Genomic DNA, 19,748 nt, shown 5'->3' with positions numbered 1-19,748 from the left:
TTCCAATGGTGTGTTGATCATTAGAACATCGGATTCGCCGTTCACCACCAGCACCGTCGGCCGCTAGCTGTCCTTTCTGCTTTGAGCTAGCTGCGTCATCACATCTGGGGCTAGTTGAGCTCATCCTCTGTTCCTCCCCAGTAGCATTTTGACCATCTTCCGACCTGGGAGTCTCATCTTCCGATGGTATACCGACATATCTCTGGTTGTACTGATCCATTTAGTTTTCACGGCAAGAATACTGAGGTGGGTTGCCATTACCTTCCCCAGGGATCGCATTTAGTCTGACCTCTCTGTCATGACCTTCCCGTCTTGGGTGGCCCTTCACGGTTTAGCTCATGGCATCATTGAGGTGCTCAAGCTCCAGCACCACGACAAGGTAACGATCCTTTGCTGAAGAAACGGCTTCCTATTAGCTTCCAAATGTAATTTTAAGTGCCAGTTTTACCCTAAAAAACCCTTTATGTCTTGGCACCAGGTTACATATGGGACCACATCTCCCCACTAGAGTTGGCCCAGCCACTTAAATCATGCTGAGTTGCCCCACATTTTGGGAAGATTAGGTTGACTGAAGCCTGGAAGTGTTGTTTTTCCATCATGGGGCTGGCCTTCTGAAGTAGACAATGAACTAAGGAAGGGTTTCTCAACTTTGGCAACTTTAAGATGTGTGGACTTCAACTCCCAGAATTCCCTAGCCAGCATATGGCTGGCTGGGGAATTTTGGGAGTTGAAGTCCACACATCTTAAAGTTGCCAAGGTTGAGAAACCCTGAACTAAGGTAACAAAAGTATTCTTTATCCCATAACCAGGCCTGAAGCTAGTCTGAAATGGATGTACATAGATAACTCTTCCGCATCAAAAAACACCTTGAGCTTTAAAAGGAAGTATAAAGTCTTTGTAACTGTTTCAGTTCTGAACACACAATTATTTAAAATGCATTAGTCACAATCACATAAAGCATTAACAATAATTTTAAAAAATGTTTACCGAAAAGTTTCTCCAAGTATCCTTCAACTGAAATAGAAAGAAACCTGATCTTACCCAGTACACTAATGGCTGCTCCAAAGTACCTGTCCCACACTTATATATTTTCTTCAAATTGCAGAGCTGCTATGCAAGCCCAAGAAAAGATGCAGTTTCTTTAAAAAGGAGCCATATGCACCCACACCCTCTCCAGAGAGCAACTTTTGGCTACAGAAATAACTGTGAGTGCCTCATATTCATTTCTGTCTAAGGACAGTGGTGAAACTAATTCAATTCACAATTTAATTTATCTATTCTACACCTTCCAAAACAATATATGAAGTTGATCGCCAGTATTTCCATGAATACGTAGATGTTGGGCAAGGGGCAAAGAATGCATATTAGTGGAGTTTATCTTTAAAAAGCATTCCATTAAGAGAATTTTACCCAAATCAAATTAATGGGAGGGAGGGTATGCCCATAAGTGATTAAAAGGCATGTTAATTTAAATCAGTGTACAGTTTAAACCAACCTTTTGTTTTTTATAACTTAAATCATACATCTTGATTTAAATCATTATACATTTAAGAGTATTATAGATTTAATCTCCTTCTTTATCCCCAATTTGGTTTCTTCTCTGATTTCACCACCTAGGATCACTCCCAGGACTATTCATTGTTGTTTACTCTTTATGTATAATCTGTCTCTATATGAGCAGTGACTGTCCAGACTTGGATGGTCTCAAAAAGCTAAGCAGGGTTGGCCTCGATTAGCATTTGGAAAGGGACCCTCAATCAAGACTGTAAAGCATCCCAGAACGTAAAGGCGAACTACCATTTGTTGCCAAGAAAACGTCAGAGATATGTCCATGAAGCCACCAGCAACAGTGCTCCAATCTTGATATCTTCCATATTTGAAAAAGCTAAGCAGGATCAGAGGAACCTGTTTAATATTTGGATGGGAGACCACCAGGTAATACCAGGGCTGTACACCTTCAAAAACATCCCGGATGAAGGCAAAGGCCAACGAGATTGGCAAAAAAACTCTAGGGCTCCTGAATGGAGCTGAATGGCTATTGAGCCGCACCCCGGCCGTTCCGGGCGACTTCGCTTCCCCGTCGAAGGGTCCTGACTCGACCGCAGCTAGGGTTCCCCGGAATAAGAGCCCCCAGTCCAGCGCCTGCGTCCGTCTGGGTGGCGGGGGGCTTCTGCCTTGCTCCGGCAGCGTCCCTCCCGCGCCGAACGCCAGAGGGCAGGCGGCGCAGCGCGAGGCCAACCCAAAGCACCGGCCCGCCGCGCTGGCCCCATCGATGGGGGCGGCAGCTCTGGGCTCGGCTTCCCGGCCCTTTCTCTCGGCTCTGGATTAGCGAAACTGGCGACGTGGGACAGTCCCACGGCTCGGCCCCTTCCCTGGGCGCCGCGAAGCGGGACTCCGGCGCTCGGTTGGGGAGCACGCCTGCTGCCGCCGCCGCCGCCGAAGGAGAGGGCTGCCCTTCCCCGCCCCCGCGGCGTCCCTGAGGAGCAGCGGAGAGGAAGGAGGGCTCGGGGTGAGGCGGAGGAGGCGTCCCGGGAGAGGGAGGCCGTCCGGCCGTTGGCCCGCCGGAGGGGGCGGGCAGCACGGCCGGCCGGCCGGCGGGGAGCGCGAGCTGCGCCTGCTTGGCGGCGCTGTGAGGCGGCCCGTCGGCTTCCATCCCTGCCTGGGCGGCGACCAGAGTGGCGGCGGCGGCGGCGGGGCCATGGCTTTGCTGCGGGCCCGCGCGCTCTACGACTTCAAGTCGGAGAACCCGGGCGAGATCTCGCTGCGCGAACACGAGGTGCTGAGCTTGTGCAGCGACCAGGAGATCGAGGGCTGGTTCGAAGGGGTGAACAGCCGCGGCGACCGCGGCCTCTTCCCGGCCTCCTACGTGCAGGTCCTCCGAGCCCCGGCGGCCGAGCCGGCGCTCCCGCCGCCCGCGCCCGCCCCGGCCCGCTACGCGAACGTGCCGTCCGGCGGCTTCGAGCCCCTGGCGGCGCCGGGGACCGCCTTTAACCCCCCGCCCGCCCAGCAGCACCAGCTCCCGCCGCCGGCAGCCGAGCCCTTCCAGCTGCCCCCGCCGCCCGTCTCGTCTGGCTTCTCCTCCTTCCAGACGGTGCGTTCCTACGGCGGGTCTTCTTACCAGGCCAGCCAAGGCAGCGACGACGACTGGGACGATGACTGGGACGACAGCTCGACCGTGGCCGACGAGCCGGGCGTGCTGGGCTGCGCCTACCCGGACTACGAGAACGCGGGGATGGGAGGCGGCGGGGCGGGCGGCCCTGCCAGCAGGTACTCGCTTTCCACCCGCTCCGATCTGTCGCTGAGCTCCCGCGGCAGCCAGCCTGGGGGGCCCTTGCATCACCCGGCCGGCGGCGCAAAGAGCTCAGCCACCGTGAGCCGCAACTTGAACCGCTTCTCCACCTTCGTGAAATCCGGAGGCGAGGCTTTTGTGCTGGGTGAGGCATCGGGTTTTGTGAAGGATGGGGACAAACTCTGCGTAGTGCTGGGCTCCTATGGGCCCGAGTGGCAGGAGAACCCGTACCCTTTCCAGTGCTCCATCGAAGACCCCACCAAGCAGACCAAATTCAAGGGCATGAAGAGCTACATCGCCTACAAGCTGGTGCCCAGCCACACAGGACAGCAGGTGCATCGGCGCTACAAGCACTTTGATTGGCTCTACGGCCGTCTTGTGGAGAAGTTCCCAGTCATCTCGGTGCCCCACTTGCCAGAGAAACAAGCCACTGGTCGTTTTGAGGAGGACTTTATCTCCAAGCGCCGCAAAGGCTTAGCGTGGTGGATGGACCATATGTGTAGCCATCCAGTGTTGGCCCAGTGTGATGCCTTCCAACATTTCCTCACCTGTCCAAGCACTGATGAGAAGGCCTGGAAGCAAGGCAAGCGCAAAGCTGAGAAGGACGAGATGGTGGGTGCTAACTTCTTCCTGACTATTAGTGTCCCTGCTGGTGGCCCTGCTGCTCTGGACCTGCAGGAGGTAGAAAGTAAAGTAGATGGCTTCAAAAGCTTCACCAAAAAGATGGATGAAAGCACTATTCAGTTGAACCAGACCGTCAGTGAGTTTGCCCGCAAGCAGGTAGCTGGGTTCAAGAAGGAGTACCAGAAGGTGGGACACTCCTTCAGGGGCCTCAGCCAAGCCTTTGAAGTGGACCAGCAAGCTTTTTCAGTTGGCCTCAACCAGGCCATCGCCTTCACTGGGGAAGCTTACGATGCTATTGGTGAACTCTTTGCAGAGCAGCCCAGACAGGACCTGGACCCAGTGATGGATTTATTAGCTCTGTATCAGGGACATCTGGCCAATTTCCCAGACATAATCCATGTCCAGAAAGGTAATGTAAAGCTTTAACTGTATAAATACTCCTTTTTAAAAAAAAAAAAAAACTGATGTAACTGTTATGGAAACAAATCTTTTCTGAGTTTTTCTTTCAAACTTATTGATAAAAACATCCCAGATGAACAATTCCCATCAATCTATTAAGCAAAACAAAGGAAGTGTTTTGAACTGTAATAGTTATTGTGACATAGATTTCTATCCATTTGACTTTTGCATAACTGTGACACAGGCTATGCTTTCTAGATTTTCTGATCTTTTGATTTCACTGCTTATATGTACAGGGGCACAGAAGAAAAAAATATTCTGTGAACTGAGAACAACTTTGCATCAGATGAAGTACATTTTAGATTGCAATCCTACATATACTTAGTTGGACTGGAGCTCCTCTAAACATAGTGACTTGCATCAAATCCATTAAAATATATACTACTGTATTAATAATCAGATGATTTTTACAGAACCATGAGATTTCCGGTGATGGGGTGGGGGACAGGGTCACCATAACTGGAGCCAACTACATCAAGCCTTCTACTCACTTTTCCCTTGCAAAGATTTAGAAGTATTTACCATCTTAGTTACTTTGAATGGTCTTGTACAGTAGTTTATATGTGTGCATATTAGGGAGGGGTATTCTCTGACACCCTTCCCCCAGAATAGGACTTGAAACCATATTTCTCTGCTCCAAATGACTAAAGCATGCAGAACATTTTTCTTTTGTCTTGCAAAACAGCTTCTAGCAAGGGGTAAGAGGGGACCTCTATACCCACAGCTACATGTGCAGCTCCTGACCAAAATTCTGGATCCTGTAATTCAGGAAACTCCTAATTGAACACTTAGAAATTAACAGATAATGAAAGCAATAGCCAACAACAAACAGTCACAACACAACTACCTGGGCATGTACATGACTAGAGATACTCATTGTCTCTTTTCCCTTATTATATTCATTTAAATGTGAAGCTGCATATTTGTCAGTGCTGGCAAATACTTTTGGCTTCAAATATATTTAGAATGTGAAAGCTCTTACAAAGAATGGAGTTGGAGAACAGAATAGAGAAATAGTAGTTGTGTATGTACATGGACATCTAAGGTCCGCCCTCCACCTACATGTATTTCATTTATTTTCATTAATTTGTTAAGTTTGTTATAGCTGCCCTCTCTAGTAAGCTGTGGGTAGTTTACAAAACCAAATACATAATAAAAACATAAACAAAACCAGATGCCCAAACTAAAAACAACCACAGTAACAAAGATATGCCAGCAACCCCACCCCCCATACATACACACTAACCCCAGGCCTGTATATAAGACAGTTCTCTGTCTGAAGTTACTTAGCTTTACAACTGCTTTCACTGCCAATTTAGAAATTGTTTCTTTCTCTTAAATTTAAGTAACAGTTGCAACTCATGCGTGAAAACTCAATCAGACTTTCTCTAGCTTCATTAGCATAGTATGGCTGCTGCTACCCTGTCACAAATCACAGACTCTTCCTGTTTTTATTCTGTTCAAATACAAGACTGAGAACAAGGCTGTTGAGCCATTCTGGGCAAACGCCAATTTTTGTGTGTGTTAAATCTGAGCCAGTCATGGGCCTGAGCATCAACCATGGATGCTCAGTTTACAGGAACAGAGTAAGCGACTCGAGTAATCAGATCGGCTTTGGGGAAATACAGAAGTGCACCAAAAATCATATTTGGCAAATAGACAGTTCTGTCCATTTATGTGCTCTTCCTGTGCGCCTGTAATTAGAGTCTGTAGCTACAGTAACACTGTGAGGGAATGTTTAAGCCACATGTCAATGGTGGCGAGAGATTAAGAGTTGATATTACTGTTTGCTTGCTTGCTTGCTTGGATTCAGAAGAGGCAGAATAGGCGGGGAGATCTCTGGGTTTGGGCTTCTAAGAGAAGAAGGCTCCACCATTAGTGATAAAAATGTTTTTGTACAATAGTATATCCAGAATCAGTTCGTTTATTTGGTTTCTTTTCCAAGACTAGACTAATGTTTAGAATAAAGTTTGAAAGGATACCTTTACAAATGTTCTACTCCTTTAAGCAAAATACTGCCGTAATGTCTTTTCATGTAGTTTATCTGCAACTTGAAGCTCAAGCACCTTATTGTTATTTTAAACAATTTTGTCTGATTTATCATGAAGGCCTGATACTTTTCACAGCAACTTATGAGCATCTTCTTATGTTTTTAGGAAGGAAAAATAAGCCACAGGTATCTTAATTAATTTCAGACCACATATGAATTGATTGCTTCATTAATTACACATTTTTGATTAGCTGTGTAATCAACTATTTTATATCTTTGGGGTAGGATCCAGAGTACTGTATATTATAAACCCATTATAATTGTAAGTAGCAAGTTCCATTGATCTAAATTTGTCAAGTGTGGAACAAGACTTAATTTGCATTTGAGCCAGAATTCTTAGCTCATTGTATCCGTTTCTTCGTATTCTTTTTTCCTATAGATCAATTTCTATGTTTAGTTTCTCGGCCAGTTATGTTAGTGAAAAATTACATAAATTTTTGTAGTTAAGGACTATTCTGTGAGAATTTTATACAGACAAATTTGTAAAGTTCTTATTCATAACGGTATGTTTGTCATTCTTGTACCTGGTTTCCCTTTGTAGTTTCAACCAGTTAATGTATTCTTCCAAATAGTAGGAAGGATAAGGGGGAAAACCTTCATCTGTGGCTGGCGCTGGGTTTGATTTGAGGGATTTTTTTTTGTCATGCAGATGGAAACACTTGGTATAGCAAAACACACTGAGAAGAAAGAGAAGAATGGTGATATTCAGACTGACTGTTGAAATAAGATCTCCAAGAAGAATGTGAAGAGTCATTTATCTATAATGGTTTAAAACCATAAAAGATTAATTTTATTGTAAGCCGCCCAGAGTCCCCCCATAGGGGAGAGATGGGCGGTGAATAAATTTATTAAATAAATAAATAAAATAAATAAAAACTTGAATGATGCTGGCTTAAATATATATTGTAACTACTAATACAATATTTCAGCATCAGAGAACTATTACTCATGTATGAATATAGCAAGACTACTGTAGTTGTGTAGGTACAGGTAGTTCTCACTTAACGACCACAATAGGGGGACCAGAAAACTGGTTGTTAGGCAGTGCGGTCGTTAAGTGAGTCACCACGTGACTGGACCCGATTTTACGACCATTTTTACTATGGTTCTTAAGTGAATCCAGCTTCCTGATTGGATGTTTTTTGCCAGAAACTGGCAAAAAAGGTCACAAATCGCGATCATGTGACCACAGGACACTGCAACTGGTTGTAAATGAATGCTGGCTGCCAAGTGCCTGAATTGCAGTCATGTGACTGCAGGGATGGTGTGACGTTTTGCTACTGTCATACGTGTGAGTACAGCACTTTTTTTGAGGCCATTATAATTTCGGCCCATCATTAAATGAACAGTTGTTAAGCAAGGACTACCTGTAGATAGAGATAGGTGCTATTTAAGATAGGTACTTCTTAATATAAAAGATTAGAAGATGTTTCAAGGACAGATTTCTATAATATAAAACTGACATTCTAAAATGCCACTATCCTAAACATTAGTTTGGATATTAAATTATAGTGGTTGCTTATGGCATCCTAAGAAGAGAGTAAGAAAGCCAACTGGATTGCTTTTTTCAGTCTTTCTTTCTTTCTTGAATTATTTTCAAAATAAGCCAATTGAAGGATACTTGCTTTCATCAAGTAATAAGATCTGTATTATATTTCAGTGCAATTCTTCGAACTCATTTAAGGTAAGGCTTGTATAGCCAGTGCCAGTGCGATTACTATTTAAATACTATTACAGTAGTCTAGCACAAAATAACTTGATACTGTTCATTCAGCCACTTATTATAATTTCAAGAACATCAAAGTATGGATATGTATTTGCATTTTCAGTGGTGTGTGTGTCTCTGTGTACATGCATATACACAAAACAATCTTTAAAGAAAGGTTTTTTTTAAAAAGTACAAACTACAGATTTTAGTATTATATGTTTATTTAATCTCCTGACAATACCAGCTGCTTGATAATTGATTAAATTACTAGTTGGGACTATTCAGATGAGGTAAGAGTTATATCTTGAAAGAAAAAGCAATAATGGATGTTTCCAGCTGCTAGAAAGACTGGCTTGTAAATCAGCCCTTTTTAGAAGAATTAATCAATGTAGGGGAGTATTATTACCTGGGACTAATTCTGTTAAAATTTAGAAATTGTTGTTGAGATGTTATCAAGGGGATCCTTGGCCATTCTACTTACGCACATAAATCCTGTGTCTATATGTAAACCCTTTGCAGAATTTCCTTCTAACATCTCAAGACAGGCTACTAGATTAGACCTTCACAGATTGAATCTTGTAAAGCTAAACACACAGCCTGCAATCCACGTTTTGCATCCTGCTTTGCAGCCTCAGGTGGATTAGCAAAAACAAGAACAAACCATCAGAAACACATAGGTATTTAGTGAGTTGGTGGTAGACTAGTAAGCACCGGGTACAGCAGGTTTGGAGTGAAGTACTGTATGTTGATACCAAAATGATAAGTCTACAATGACGTAACTATATAATGCTGCCATTATACAGTTGCATCAGGATGTCTGCCACAAGTACATAAGTTGCGGCATTTGCATGATTACATCATCATGCGTTATCCATGGACAATCATGATTGGGTACTGAGTTTTGTCTCTTGATGGCAAACTAAGGAGATATGATCTAGATGCTGAAGAACATTTAGTGTTTTGCTCAAATGCACACATAGCATCTGATTGTATAAGGGTTTCTAAGTACAGGTAGTCCTCATTTGGCAACCACAGTTGGGCCGGGCAACCTGGTTGTTAAGCAAAGCAGTCACGATGTGAAACATCACAATTTTACAATTTTACTTCAGCTTTCCTTTGCTTTAGAGACCTGCAAAGGTCATAAATGCAGGCATTGGTCACAAAGTTACATTTTCATCACAGTCATCATTGTGAATAGTCGCTGTCCAAGGCAGTCACTAAATGAGGACTACCTGTACTGAGGATCTGAGATATTCCAAAATTTGCATTTTGTTAATTATATTTTTAAATGTGCAATATTCTTTATGCTTTCAGCAGTAATGTTATAGTCAATAAAGTGCTAGACTTGAAGATGGGAGGTCAGAATTCATATTACTACTTAGACTTGAAGATTGTTGACTTGCCTTCAGTAAACTTAAGGGGTAAAATAACTGCATGTATTATATGCTAGGCTATGCCTTCTTGGAGGAAAGATAGTACAGTTTGGAAATCTCGTAAAAATGCAGTTGTAATTTTTTTTATTCAAACTTCAAATGTGCTTCTGTACCTGTAACTATAAATCAAGAACACCCTTTACTGGGATTGTGTGGCAAGTGCAGAGGACAATTGTGCTGCCCAGGAAAAGATGCATCATTAAATGAATGAGTGAGTACTGTCCAGTCGGTATCGACTACATAGATAGTTTCCAGAATTATTTGCCTTCAGCTTGGCCTTTTAACTCTCTCAGTGGTATACTCACTGCTGTCATTATTGAATCCATCCACCTTGTCACTGGTCATCCCCTTCTACTTTTTCCTTCAACTTTTCCTAATGTTGTGGATTCCTAAGGGAATCCATAATGATGTGTCCAAGCATGATAGGAGCACTATGTAACTTTAATAAATGTAATTTATAATGGATGGATGTAAAGTTAGGGCAGAGTGCTTACTATTACTTAGTACTGCTGTCTAAGCAGAGCCCAGTCAACTCCCTAGTTTTTATGAGTTGAGGTGAATGAAGCAAGTAATAATACTGAAGAGCACAAATGACAGGAAAATCTAATCAAAGTCACAATTCGTAATTGAGCCTATTCATAGCCAGTAAGGTCAGGAAATTTTCAGTTCTTTTCCAACATATTTGCATCCCATTGGGCTATCCAGCCAGTTTAGAGCTTATTTTATGAACAAAACCCTCAAAGGCCACACATGTTTACAAAGTATTATAAAGATAAAATTATTCATTTCTACTGTACCTTGGATAAAATAAATAATTTTATCTTTATAATTTTATCTATTATAAAATTATTCATCTCTACAGTACCTTGCATGTAACAAATCCAGTCAGCCATCACCACTGCTGTTTATCCTCTGAAACTTTCAGATGGAGTACCTTTTACCAGTTAAGGCAACTTTTACCTACTGTATTCAGAGATTCCCTGGCCTCAGTTACTCATGCTTTCACCTCTAGGTTGGACTCTTAAAATGTGCTACATGTAAGATTGCCTTTGATGATTGTTTGGGATTTGCAGTTAATCCAGGTGATGGATTACTAACTAGGTCTTTTATGACCATATTACACATCTGATATGTCAATACATTTGCTCTTTCCAGTTCAGTTAAAAGTGCTGGTTTTGAGTTAGTTGTGTGTGCATATGTGTGTTACTATCCTTACTACTACTACTACTAACTATTACTACTACTACTAACAACAAGAAGAGAAAAAGGAGCCTGGCAAATTAGTGTTAAACTTTTACTATACTTTTACTATTTTTAATCAGTGGTTCTTGAAGGACTGCCTGTTTCCATATACAATTCATCAGAATTAGAACGTTCAGTGGAGGATGTCCTGCAGGTGACTTTGCCATCTGATGTGAGGGCGGTAGGCTGTCAGGGAGAACACATCCTTGTTTAGTAATACATTGACATTGAACACTTCCTAAAGAGTTCAGCTAACGCCTACCTTTCTATCAATTCCACACCCCTCAAGGACTTTTATAGATGTAATGTAAATTCTCTATTTTAAGCTATTGTTATTTGTGTGTGTGTTTATTAAATTTATACCTCCCACCTCACTGTATAAGTGACTCTAGGTGGCTTACAAGTAAAAAAGAGAATAAAAAAATCTTACAAAAATAAAGTTAAAAAGATGGAGAGAGCATACTCAGCCCGCCAACCACCCCCAGGGCTGCATACAACTATCAGATCCCCATTCTAGTTGGCAGAGACAGGTCTTAATGCTCTTCTGGAAGGCTAGAAGAGTGGGGGCCAACCTCACCTCAGGGGGCAAGATGCTCCACAGGGCAGGGTCCATGGCAGAAAAGGCTCTCCTCCTGGACCCTGCCAGTCAGAATTCTTTAGCCGAATTTTAGGGTTTGTAACATGCATCTCGTGCCAGACCAGGTGGGACAGGTCAATGTAATTGGGATGAGACAGTTCCTCAGGTAACCTGGGCCCCATGCCATGAAGGAATTTAAAGCTATTGTTGTTATTTTGTTGCTTATAACTATTATAATTTTTTATTGTTGTTGTATTTTAATTTTAACATGGGACTGTGATTCAAAAGACATATATAGGTAAATATCACTATTATTGCTTAGCTATTTCTAGCAACAGCTGGATTTTATATTTCTTCCTTCTCTCCCTCTCCTTCCTTCCTTCCCTCACTTGCAGTCTTTCTGGAAAATCTTTGAATGCTGGAAAGAAGTAAAGGGAAAATTGTGATTGAATAAAGTAATTGTTCTGAAGCAATAACAATGGAAGAATCTTATACATAAGATGGTAGTTAATAAGTTTTCCATTCCTGTCCAAAAAGTGAAACTTTGGACTCCTGAACTTTTCATGATAAGGTGATATTCTTGTTCTAAGTAGTGCATGTTGCCTCATCTCTATCTATAGTATTGGCTATACTTTTTCCTTCCCCTTTGTCTGTCTGCTTTAATTCAAAGCTTGCTGAGTTACAAAGCTGGAATCTGCTGTGCTAAGAAGGACAGAAAGACAGATCAGCACTTTGATTCTAGGGTGTTAAAAGGTACCAAAGCTATCTACTGCTCACGGCTATTTAGCACCACTGTCTACAAAAAAAAAAACCTTGGTGCCTAGTGGAAAAGCCGCTGGCTATCAAATAGGCTATGCAAGATCACACAGTTGATTAGGCTATTCCTTCATATAATTTATAAAATAATTGGGTCTTGAAAAAACTTGATAACTTTAATTTTAGGACTGTAAAAACAAAAACAAATGGTAGGATGGGAATACTTACCAGCCCCAAACTTGACTGTTTTTGTTGAACGTTCTGGCAAACAAGTGTACTTTTGCACAATACCCAATTACTTTCCTGTGATTACTTTTGCCAACAGGAGCAGCTAAACAAACGTAGATTACCCATCCTTGATTATTTACAGCCAAGATTTCTAATTTCTCACTCTTCCAAAGGCCAGAATCTTAAGAGAAAGACAAAGTCTAGATTAATGTTGGCTTGTTAGGAAAGAGCAAGCTAGAGATCCTAATTCAAACTTTAACACTAAATGAACCATTAGCAAACATGCCCTGGTTTGTTTAACAGCTCTTTCTGAATGCACGTGAGTACAGTTGGGAGGATACAGTAGCACAGATGCTCCTTCAAAAGTCAGCCATTCTTGGTGATTGGGTTGCATGATCCAAGTAATTTTAGGAGAATTTACACCAGATTTCCCTCATCTTTTGGACTAATCCTGTATAACATCCAGTAAAAGATATCTGTATTATTACCTATTACCTATCTCTTGTCCAGTATCTGTATTCAATTCCTATTATGCTATTGATGTAACCTGTGCCAAGAAATCGGTGGAGGGAACTGGGAGATGTGATTTCCTCTTTAAATGGAATCTTATGCATCTGCCTTATTTGATCCAGGGGATCAATTAAAAATTCAGGCTTTCCATAGGAATAAAGAGAAACAAGAACAAAGAGTATTTTGCAAGGCTTTGTACTCAGTTTGGGTGATAGCTGAGCATCCTGTGGCCAGTGGGGAATAGAGTATGGAGGCAGAAGAAGAGCCATTAGTGGGACAGTTATTCTCAAAGTTTACCTAGGTAGATGAGAATGAGTGAGAAAGTAGTAATTTTACTGTCAGACAGCCTTGTTTATTTGGAGAGGTGGCTGGGACATGACTAGAGGAAGGTATGACTGCATTCCAGAAGCATTAAAGGAAACTGCACTAACTACCTGACAGCTTCACGTGCTGCCAATAGTTGATTCACAATGCACCTGATTGTGATCACAGCATAAGTAAGCTATTACACTATGTGCATATGTACTACCTCTTGCTTTTCAGTGATCTGAAATTTAGGGAAAGTGGTTGTTTAGGAGATTATATTCAATAACTTTGGAATCTGAGTGGAGAAAAACTGCATGGAATCCAATTCAGTTTAACTAATTGACAGATCTGCTCCTCTCAGCAACTCATAGTATCTAACAGCTTTGTGATTTGGACCTGGTGATTTGTCTCAATATTACTGTAACTGTCAAAACCAGATGTATGAACTAGATACAGATCTGTATCTGCTTCTACTCTTGAATGGTGCAAGAAGTTTTTGATGGGATTGTAGAGAGTGTTCTGCAGAAAAGCTGGGCTTTCCAAGCTGTAAGCATTGAAACTGAGATTGCATATCACCCCAAACCGTACCAAAACTTTAATGTAAATGTTCTTTTTAAGAAAAGAAAGTTCAAAAACAATTCTGTTACAGTTTTAAATTTGCCATAACGGTAAAAACTATATTAGATCAGCCAGCCCCAGGTAACTGATGGACCCAGTGGTTTTCAGAGGGAGCTTGGGGTTGTTCCAAGAAGTCTGCTTCACAGCCCAGCCAAGGCCTAGGTGGCCGCGTGGAATGAGAGGGAAGCCACAGCTTTGGATCGGATCGTGCCTGAGCAGCTTCTCCGTGCCCATGGCTCCCTTGGCTCCCCGTGGTTTACGGAGGAGCTGAGGAGGCTTAAGACGGCTAAGAGATGCCTGGAGCACCACTGGCGGAAGACAGGGAGTGAAGATAATCGAACATGAGCTAGAGCCGCTATTAGACCCTACCTCGTGGCGGTAAGGGCAGCAAAACGTGGTTATTTCTCTGCTCTTATTGCATTGACTCTTCTTGGTGGGAGTAATTCAGGGGTTTACCTTCAGGGCCATTGTGAGGAATATGCTGAGCATCTGGCAGGTAAAGTCACTCGCATCCGCTCTGCGTTGAACTCCAGTGGGGGCCACAGAGGCTTGCATGGTTATCTGGGAGGAGTTCGAGCCTGTTGAACCTGAGGAACTGGACAGGGTTCTTGTAGCTGTTAGTTTGGCCACCTCTGTGTTAGATCCATGCCCCTCCTGGCTAGTCAAGTCTGCCCGGGAGAGGACACATGACTGGGTCTGGGTAGGGGTTAATTCCTCTTTGAGGAAGAGGGTGGTCCTGCCTGCTCTTAAGGAGGTGGTGGTGTACCACCAATCGCTCGACCCAACCAATCTGGATAGTTTCTGTCCAGTCTCCAACCTCCCCTTTCTAGGGAATGTTGTTGAGAAAGTGCTCGCATGGCAGTTTTGGATGAAGCGGATTATTTGGACCCCTTTCAGTCAGGATTCAGGCTGGGATATGGGACTGAGACAACATTGATCGCACTCTTGGATGACCTCTGGTAGGAGCGGGATGGGGGCAGCTCGACCATCCTTGCTCTTGACCTCTTGGCAGCCTTCGATACCATCAATCGTGGTATCCTTCTGGACCGGCTTTGGGAGTTGGGGGTGGGCAGCACTGTGTTGCGCTGGTTCTCCTCCTTCCTCCAGGGCCAGTTCCAGTCAGTGTTGGTGGAAGTGGAGAGGTCCAGTCCACAGCCCCTACTGTGTGGGGTGCCGCAGGGCTCAGTTCTCTCACCCCTCTTATTTAGCATCTACATGAGGCCGCGGGTTGAGGTGATCCAACAGTTTGGTATATCTCCTCCCCAGGCTAAGTGATGCCATGGATGCCCTATCTCAGTGCTTGGAGGCTGTAGGGGCCTGGATGGGGCGCAATGGGCTCCAACTCAACCCAAGCAAGACTGACTGGCTTTGGGTGTTTGGGCCTCCCGGTACCAGGGTTTTTCCATCTTTGCTCCTGGATGGGGTGGCACTGCCCCAGATGGACCCAGTGCACAATCTGGGGGTCCTCTTGGACTCACGGCTCCTGCTGGAAGAGCAGGTGGCAGTCATGGCTAAGAGGGCCTTTGCACACCTTCGGGTTGTGCACCAGTTGCACCCCCATTCCTGGACCGGGAGGCGCTACTCACTGTCACTCATGCCCTCACGCCCTCCTGTTTGGACTATTGCAATGCGCTCTACATGGGGCTGCCCTTGAAGAGCATTCAGAAGCTTCAGCTGGTACAGAATGCAGCTGCCTAGGTTGTAAATGGTGTCGGCTACTCGACACATGTAACACCACTGCTTCGGGAGCTGCATTGATTGCTGGTGTGTTTCCAGGTGCAACTCAGTGTGCTGGTTGTCACCTTTAAAGCCCTTCATGGCTTGGGACCATCTTTTCCCAGTTGTTTCTACCTGTCCAATCCGGTCTGGCAGGATGGGCATGTTCTGGGTCCCGTCAGCCAAAGAATGTCAGCTGGCAGGGACCAGGAAATGTGCCTTTTCTGCTATGGCTCCTGCCCTCTGGAACATCCTCCCTCCTGAGATTAGGATGGCCCTGACCCTTTTGGCTTTTTGGAAGGCCTTTAAGACTTGACTTTGTGCCCAGTTTCATGGTTATGTTAACACCAATGGCTTTTAAGATCTCTCAGCTGTATTTATATTTATATTTAATTTTTGTTATTGTTTTTATTGTTCTATAGTATGATTGTTTTTATTGTTGTTAGCCGTCCAGAGTCACTGGTTTGATATGGGTGGCAATATAAATTGAATAAATAAATAAAATAAATAAAATATATTAAGTTCCCATAGCAATGCATTGCTAATCTTATCTGGGTCTGAAAACTATTACCAGCTACACACTGGTAAGCCAAAAAATAAGACATTAGCTTTTACTTTTCTACAAAAAGAACTGCTGTTAAGAATAATATTTACTGAATTAGTCAAGACAGAACAAGGAAGGGAAAGGGAATGTCATTAAGAAAGGGCAGGTGAAGCTTTTTTAGTCAATTGCATTATACCTTCCTGTAGCCTGTGCTTCTCTGTGATATTCAGTTAGAATAGTTGGTCTGTGCATGGTCATGTAGCTTCATATTTTGCAAGCAGATTTTCTATGGCAAATGGGATTACAGTCTTAAATTATCAGTGGTTAATGACAAAAAGAGGTAAGATTTCACAGATTTCCTAATTTCAGATTTTAAAAAAACATTTTAAGTGCCATTAGAGCACATAGTAGGTAAGCCTATGTCTTTGTATAATGCACAGAAAAATAGAAAACATATCAGGCTTAAAAATTTCTGTCTTTAAACATTCAGATATTGAATGTAACTCACGCCTAAAACCAACCTGAGATCAATGATAGGACTCTTTTTAATGATACCCATTTTTTAAAACAGTGTATAGAGATTGTAAAAATAATGTCTAACCAGTTCGTCCATTCTTATCAACACTTGTGATAAATGTTTTACAAACTTAGGACACTAGCTTTTCTTTCAGAACCAATCAGCTCACTCAATTGTTACTTTTATATTATCATCCCATCCTTCATCTAGTGTAGTGTGAGACAAGGATTTTCAAACTGAGTTCTAGAGGCCTTGGAGATCCTGACACTGTTTAGAAACTTGTATGTGCTCCTCAGTAATGAATTCAGAATGATGGTTCCTTGAAATGTGGCCACCAGTGTATCTCAGCACTGTGTTTATGAACTGACTATGTGAAAGAGACTCCACAGCAATCTGAAAGAGCTTCTTCAGCAAATTTTCTTGGAAAGTTTTAAAAGGTTTAAAGGACTGCTCCAGCAACCTGACTTGTTCCATACAATTCTCACATATTCTACTTGTAAGACTCAGGAGGCAGTTTGGCTTAGACTAGTGGTAGTTGCATCTTTTTTTTTTTTTTAATCAAGTAGGTAAGATGGCCTTGCTATGGAGCTGATAATTAAAATCCTACTATGGCTACTTGATATTAAAATGGCTTTAACACAAGGCTGATTTGGGGAGACATGGATTCCAGGAGGTACCTTTCAGAGTTGCCATTCTTCCAGTCCCAGCATGCCTTAATCTCTGACAACAGGCTCCAGAGGGGTGGAGACTTCTGGGGCACTGTTGATTTCTGTGGGGCCCACTATTAAAAACAAAAATAGATTGAGAGAAGCTGGGGCAAACGTTTGATCTGTATGTCTTTCTAAGTTCGGAAATGTACAAATTTAGCTGTAGACTTAGATGTACTAAAATGTGTGTGGCACTTAAAATTTTTAATGGCTAATCTGGAAGATTTACAAAATAAATTGAATGGAACTATGAGAATTCCAAAGTAGGGTTATATTTTTCAGATTATTATGAAATTACAACATGATTCTAGATGGTTTTTAGAATTTGATCTTATTTACTTCAAAAGAGTCTCTGAAGTCAGAGGTTGTTGGCCAAAAGTCTGTTTAAGCAAATAAGAGAATTCCAGGGAGTGGTTATCTCACTCGTTTGTTCAAAACATCTCTAGCTGTACCAAATGTTCTCAGTGAAGAAAGAATTCTTACTTCGTTAAAAACATGTTTGGATGATGCTAATAAAGCTTTTGTTCACTTTCACTTAATTTTTGCTCCTTATTTTTAAATGTGCATATGCAGATAAAATGTTACAGTTTGTGAAGGGATAGTATCCTAGATTGATACCCACAAAATTTACCTACTGTTTTGAAGCAGAAAAGCTATGACAATTCAAACAAATCTTAAATTCAAGGCAAAACAGATGTTTGAATTGCTGAATTTTTCTGGGTTTGTTTAACAAAGCAAATCAGACGTAGATTATAATACCCAAGATAATAACTATTTATTTATACATGCAATGTCTATTTCATAGAGCATAAGAACTATTTGAGATTTCTTTAGGAATTAGTAAGATCTTTTAATGTATGTGTCATGTTTCATCTTTTAATACCAGTCTTGTTTTATTTTTGTTATTTTATCCATTGCACAGGAGCCCTTACCAAAGTGAAGGAAAGTAAGCGGCATGTAGAAGAAGGAAAAATGGAAATCCAAAAGGCTGATGGGATTCAAGATCGTTGTAACATTATTTCATTTGCCACTCTGGCAGAAATTCACCATTTCCATAGAATTCGAGTCAGGGACTTCAAATCACAAATGCAGCATTTCTTACAACAGCAAATCCTTTTTTTTCAAAAAGTGACACAAAAGTTAGAAGAAGCTCTTCACAAGTATGACAACGTTTAATGTTGCTTAATTAGTAGACTTTATATGGTGGATATTTCTTGGATTGCAGATGGAATCAACAACAGAGGGAAATGCTGCTTTAACAACCGTTGGCACCTCTCAGAGTGTTTTGCAAAGCTCTTTTTGTAATTGTTCTGAATTCCAGAACCTAATAATTGCATAAGGAGGAAATAATTATGCATATATAGCAGAGACTATACTATACATTGTAACTAAATTATACCCAAAATGCCTACACTACCATCATAATGTTTTTTGAAATAATGATTATACTATTTGCCTTATTGCTTTTTTGAAATATGGTATTTTAGTGCATATGCTGTAGACCTCAAAACTTTGGGGTCTTTAAGGAAGTGGGCTAGAGCCTGCTTCATATGCCTTTTAAAAATTCTCTTTGGTTTGAATTTCTTAAATTCAGCCAATTCTCTGTTTACAAATTCCTATTAGAGCAGCTATGCGATTTTGTGCCTTTAGCGTTTTTTCATTATTATTTTTTTCCTAGGAAATCACATTTTTATGACTGATTGAATGAAGGGTTGGTACCTCTGACAGGGCTTGATTTCAAACCTCATAGTGACTGAAAAATAACTAGTCATGTAACTTGCACACTAGATGTTATGATCAGTGTTGGTAAAACAACAACAAAATTTAAAATCATTTTAGACTCTGTGCTGATTAAAAATACTATTTATTATTTTTACGAGAACCTTAAGTACACAAGCAACAATGCAGCACTGCTGTATTTCCTTTCTTAATATGTCAGCATAAAATCTTTCCATGTAACACATCTTTGGATAGAAACTTGGACCATTTATCTAATAAAAGGATACTGAATTATATCAGTGAGATATGACTAAAGGATCAGTGAGTAATGTTTGCATTCATGTGTCTGTTGTTTGGAAGATTTTTCTGGCAGTTGATTTATTTGATTCTAAACATGGGCCCAAATTGTCAGTTGAAACTTGCTAATTGCCAGGCGTCATTACCATTCAGTGAAGATGTTGGTTGGTTGGAAGAAAATACATGTATATTAACACGTTTTGTGCTTGTGATTCCTGTTAGTTAGAGGGCTAAGAGCCCACTGTGTGAGAATGTTAAGGGCCCGACCCAGTGAGATGCTGGAAAAGGTATTTTACTCAACTTCATTTTCCTCAATCTAGAACTTTCATACCCTCTATCACTTTCCTCTTGTAGTGTTTCAGGTATTAATTTGTCATTATGGTAGTGGCTGGGAGAAGCCTTTAGAATTAACCTGTTTCTGTGTTGTTAGAATGCTTACTGGATGAGT

At 41.9% G+C, this 19,748-nt stretch overlaps 1 protein-coding gene across 1 annotated transcript; it reads left to right on the top strand.

The window, feature by feature from the left end:
* Positions 1 to 2,412: 2,412 nt before the first annotated feature.
* SNX18 (sorting nexin 18) lies at positions 2,413 to 19,300 on the top strand. Its single transcript, XM_063295664.1, has 2 exons — positions 2,413 to 4,322; positions 18,207 to 19,300. Exons 1-2 carry the CDS (start codon positions 2,699 to 2,701, stop codon positions 18,458 to 18,460), a joined length of 1,878 nt encoding a protein of 625 aa, XP_063151734.1. The 5' UTR covers positions 2,413 to 2,698; the 3' UTR covers positions 18,461 to 19,300.
* Positions 19,301 to 19,748: the final 448 nt, after the last annotated feature.

Source organism: Candoia aspera, chromosome 2 (assembly GCF_035149785.1).
Source record: "Candoia aspera isolate rCanAsp1 chromosome 2, rCanAsp1.hap2, whole genome shotgun sequence".
Taxonomy (NCBI): domain Eukaryota; kingdom Metazoa; phylum Chordata; class Lepidosauria; order Squamata; family Boidae; genus Candoia; species Candoia aspera.
Note: the sequence above shows the minus strand (reverse complement) of the source record. Positions and strands in the feature narration are given on the sequence as shown.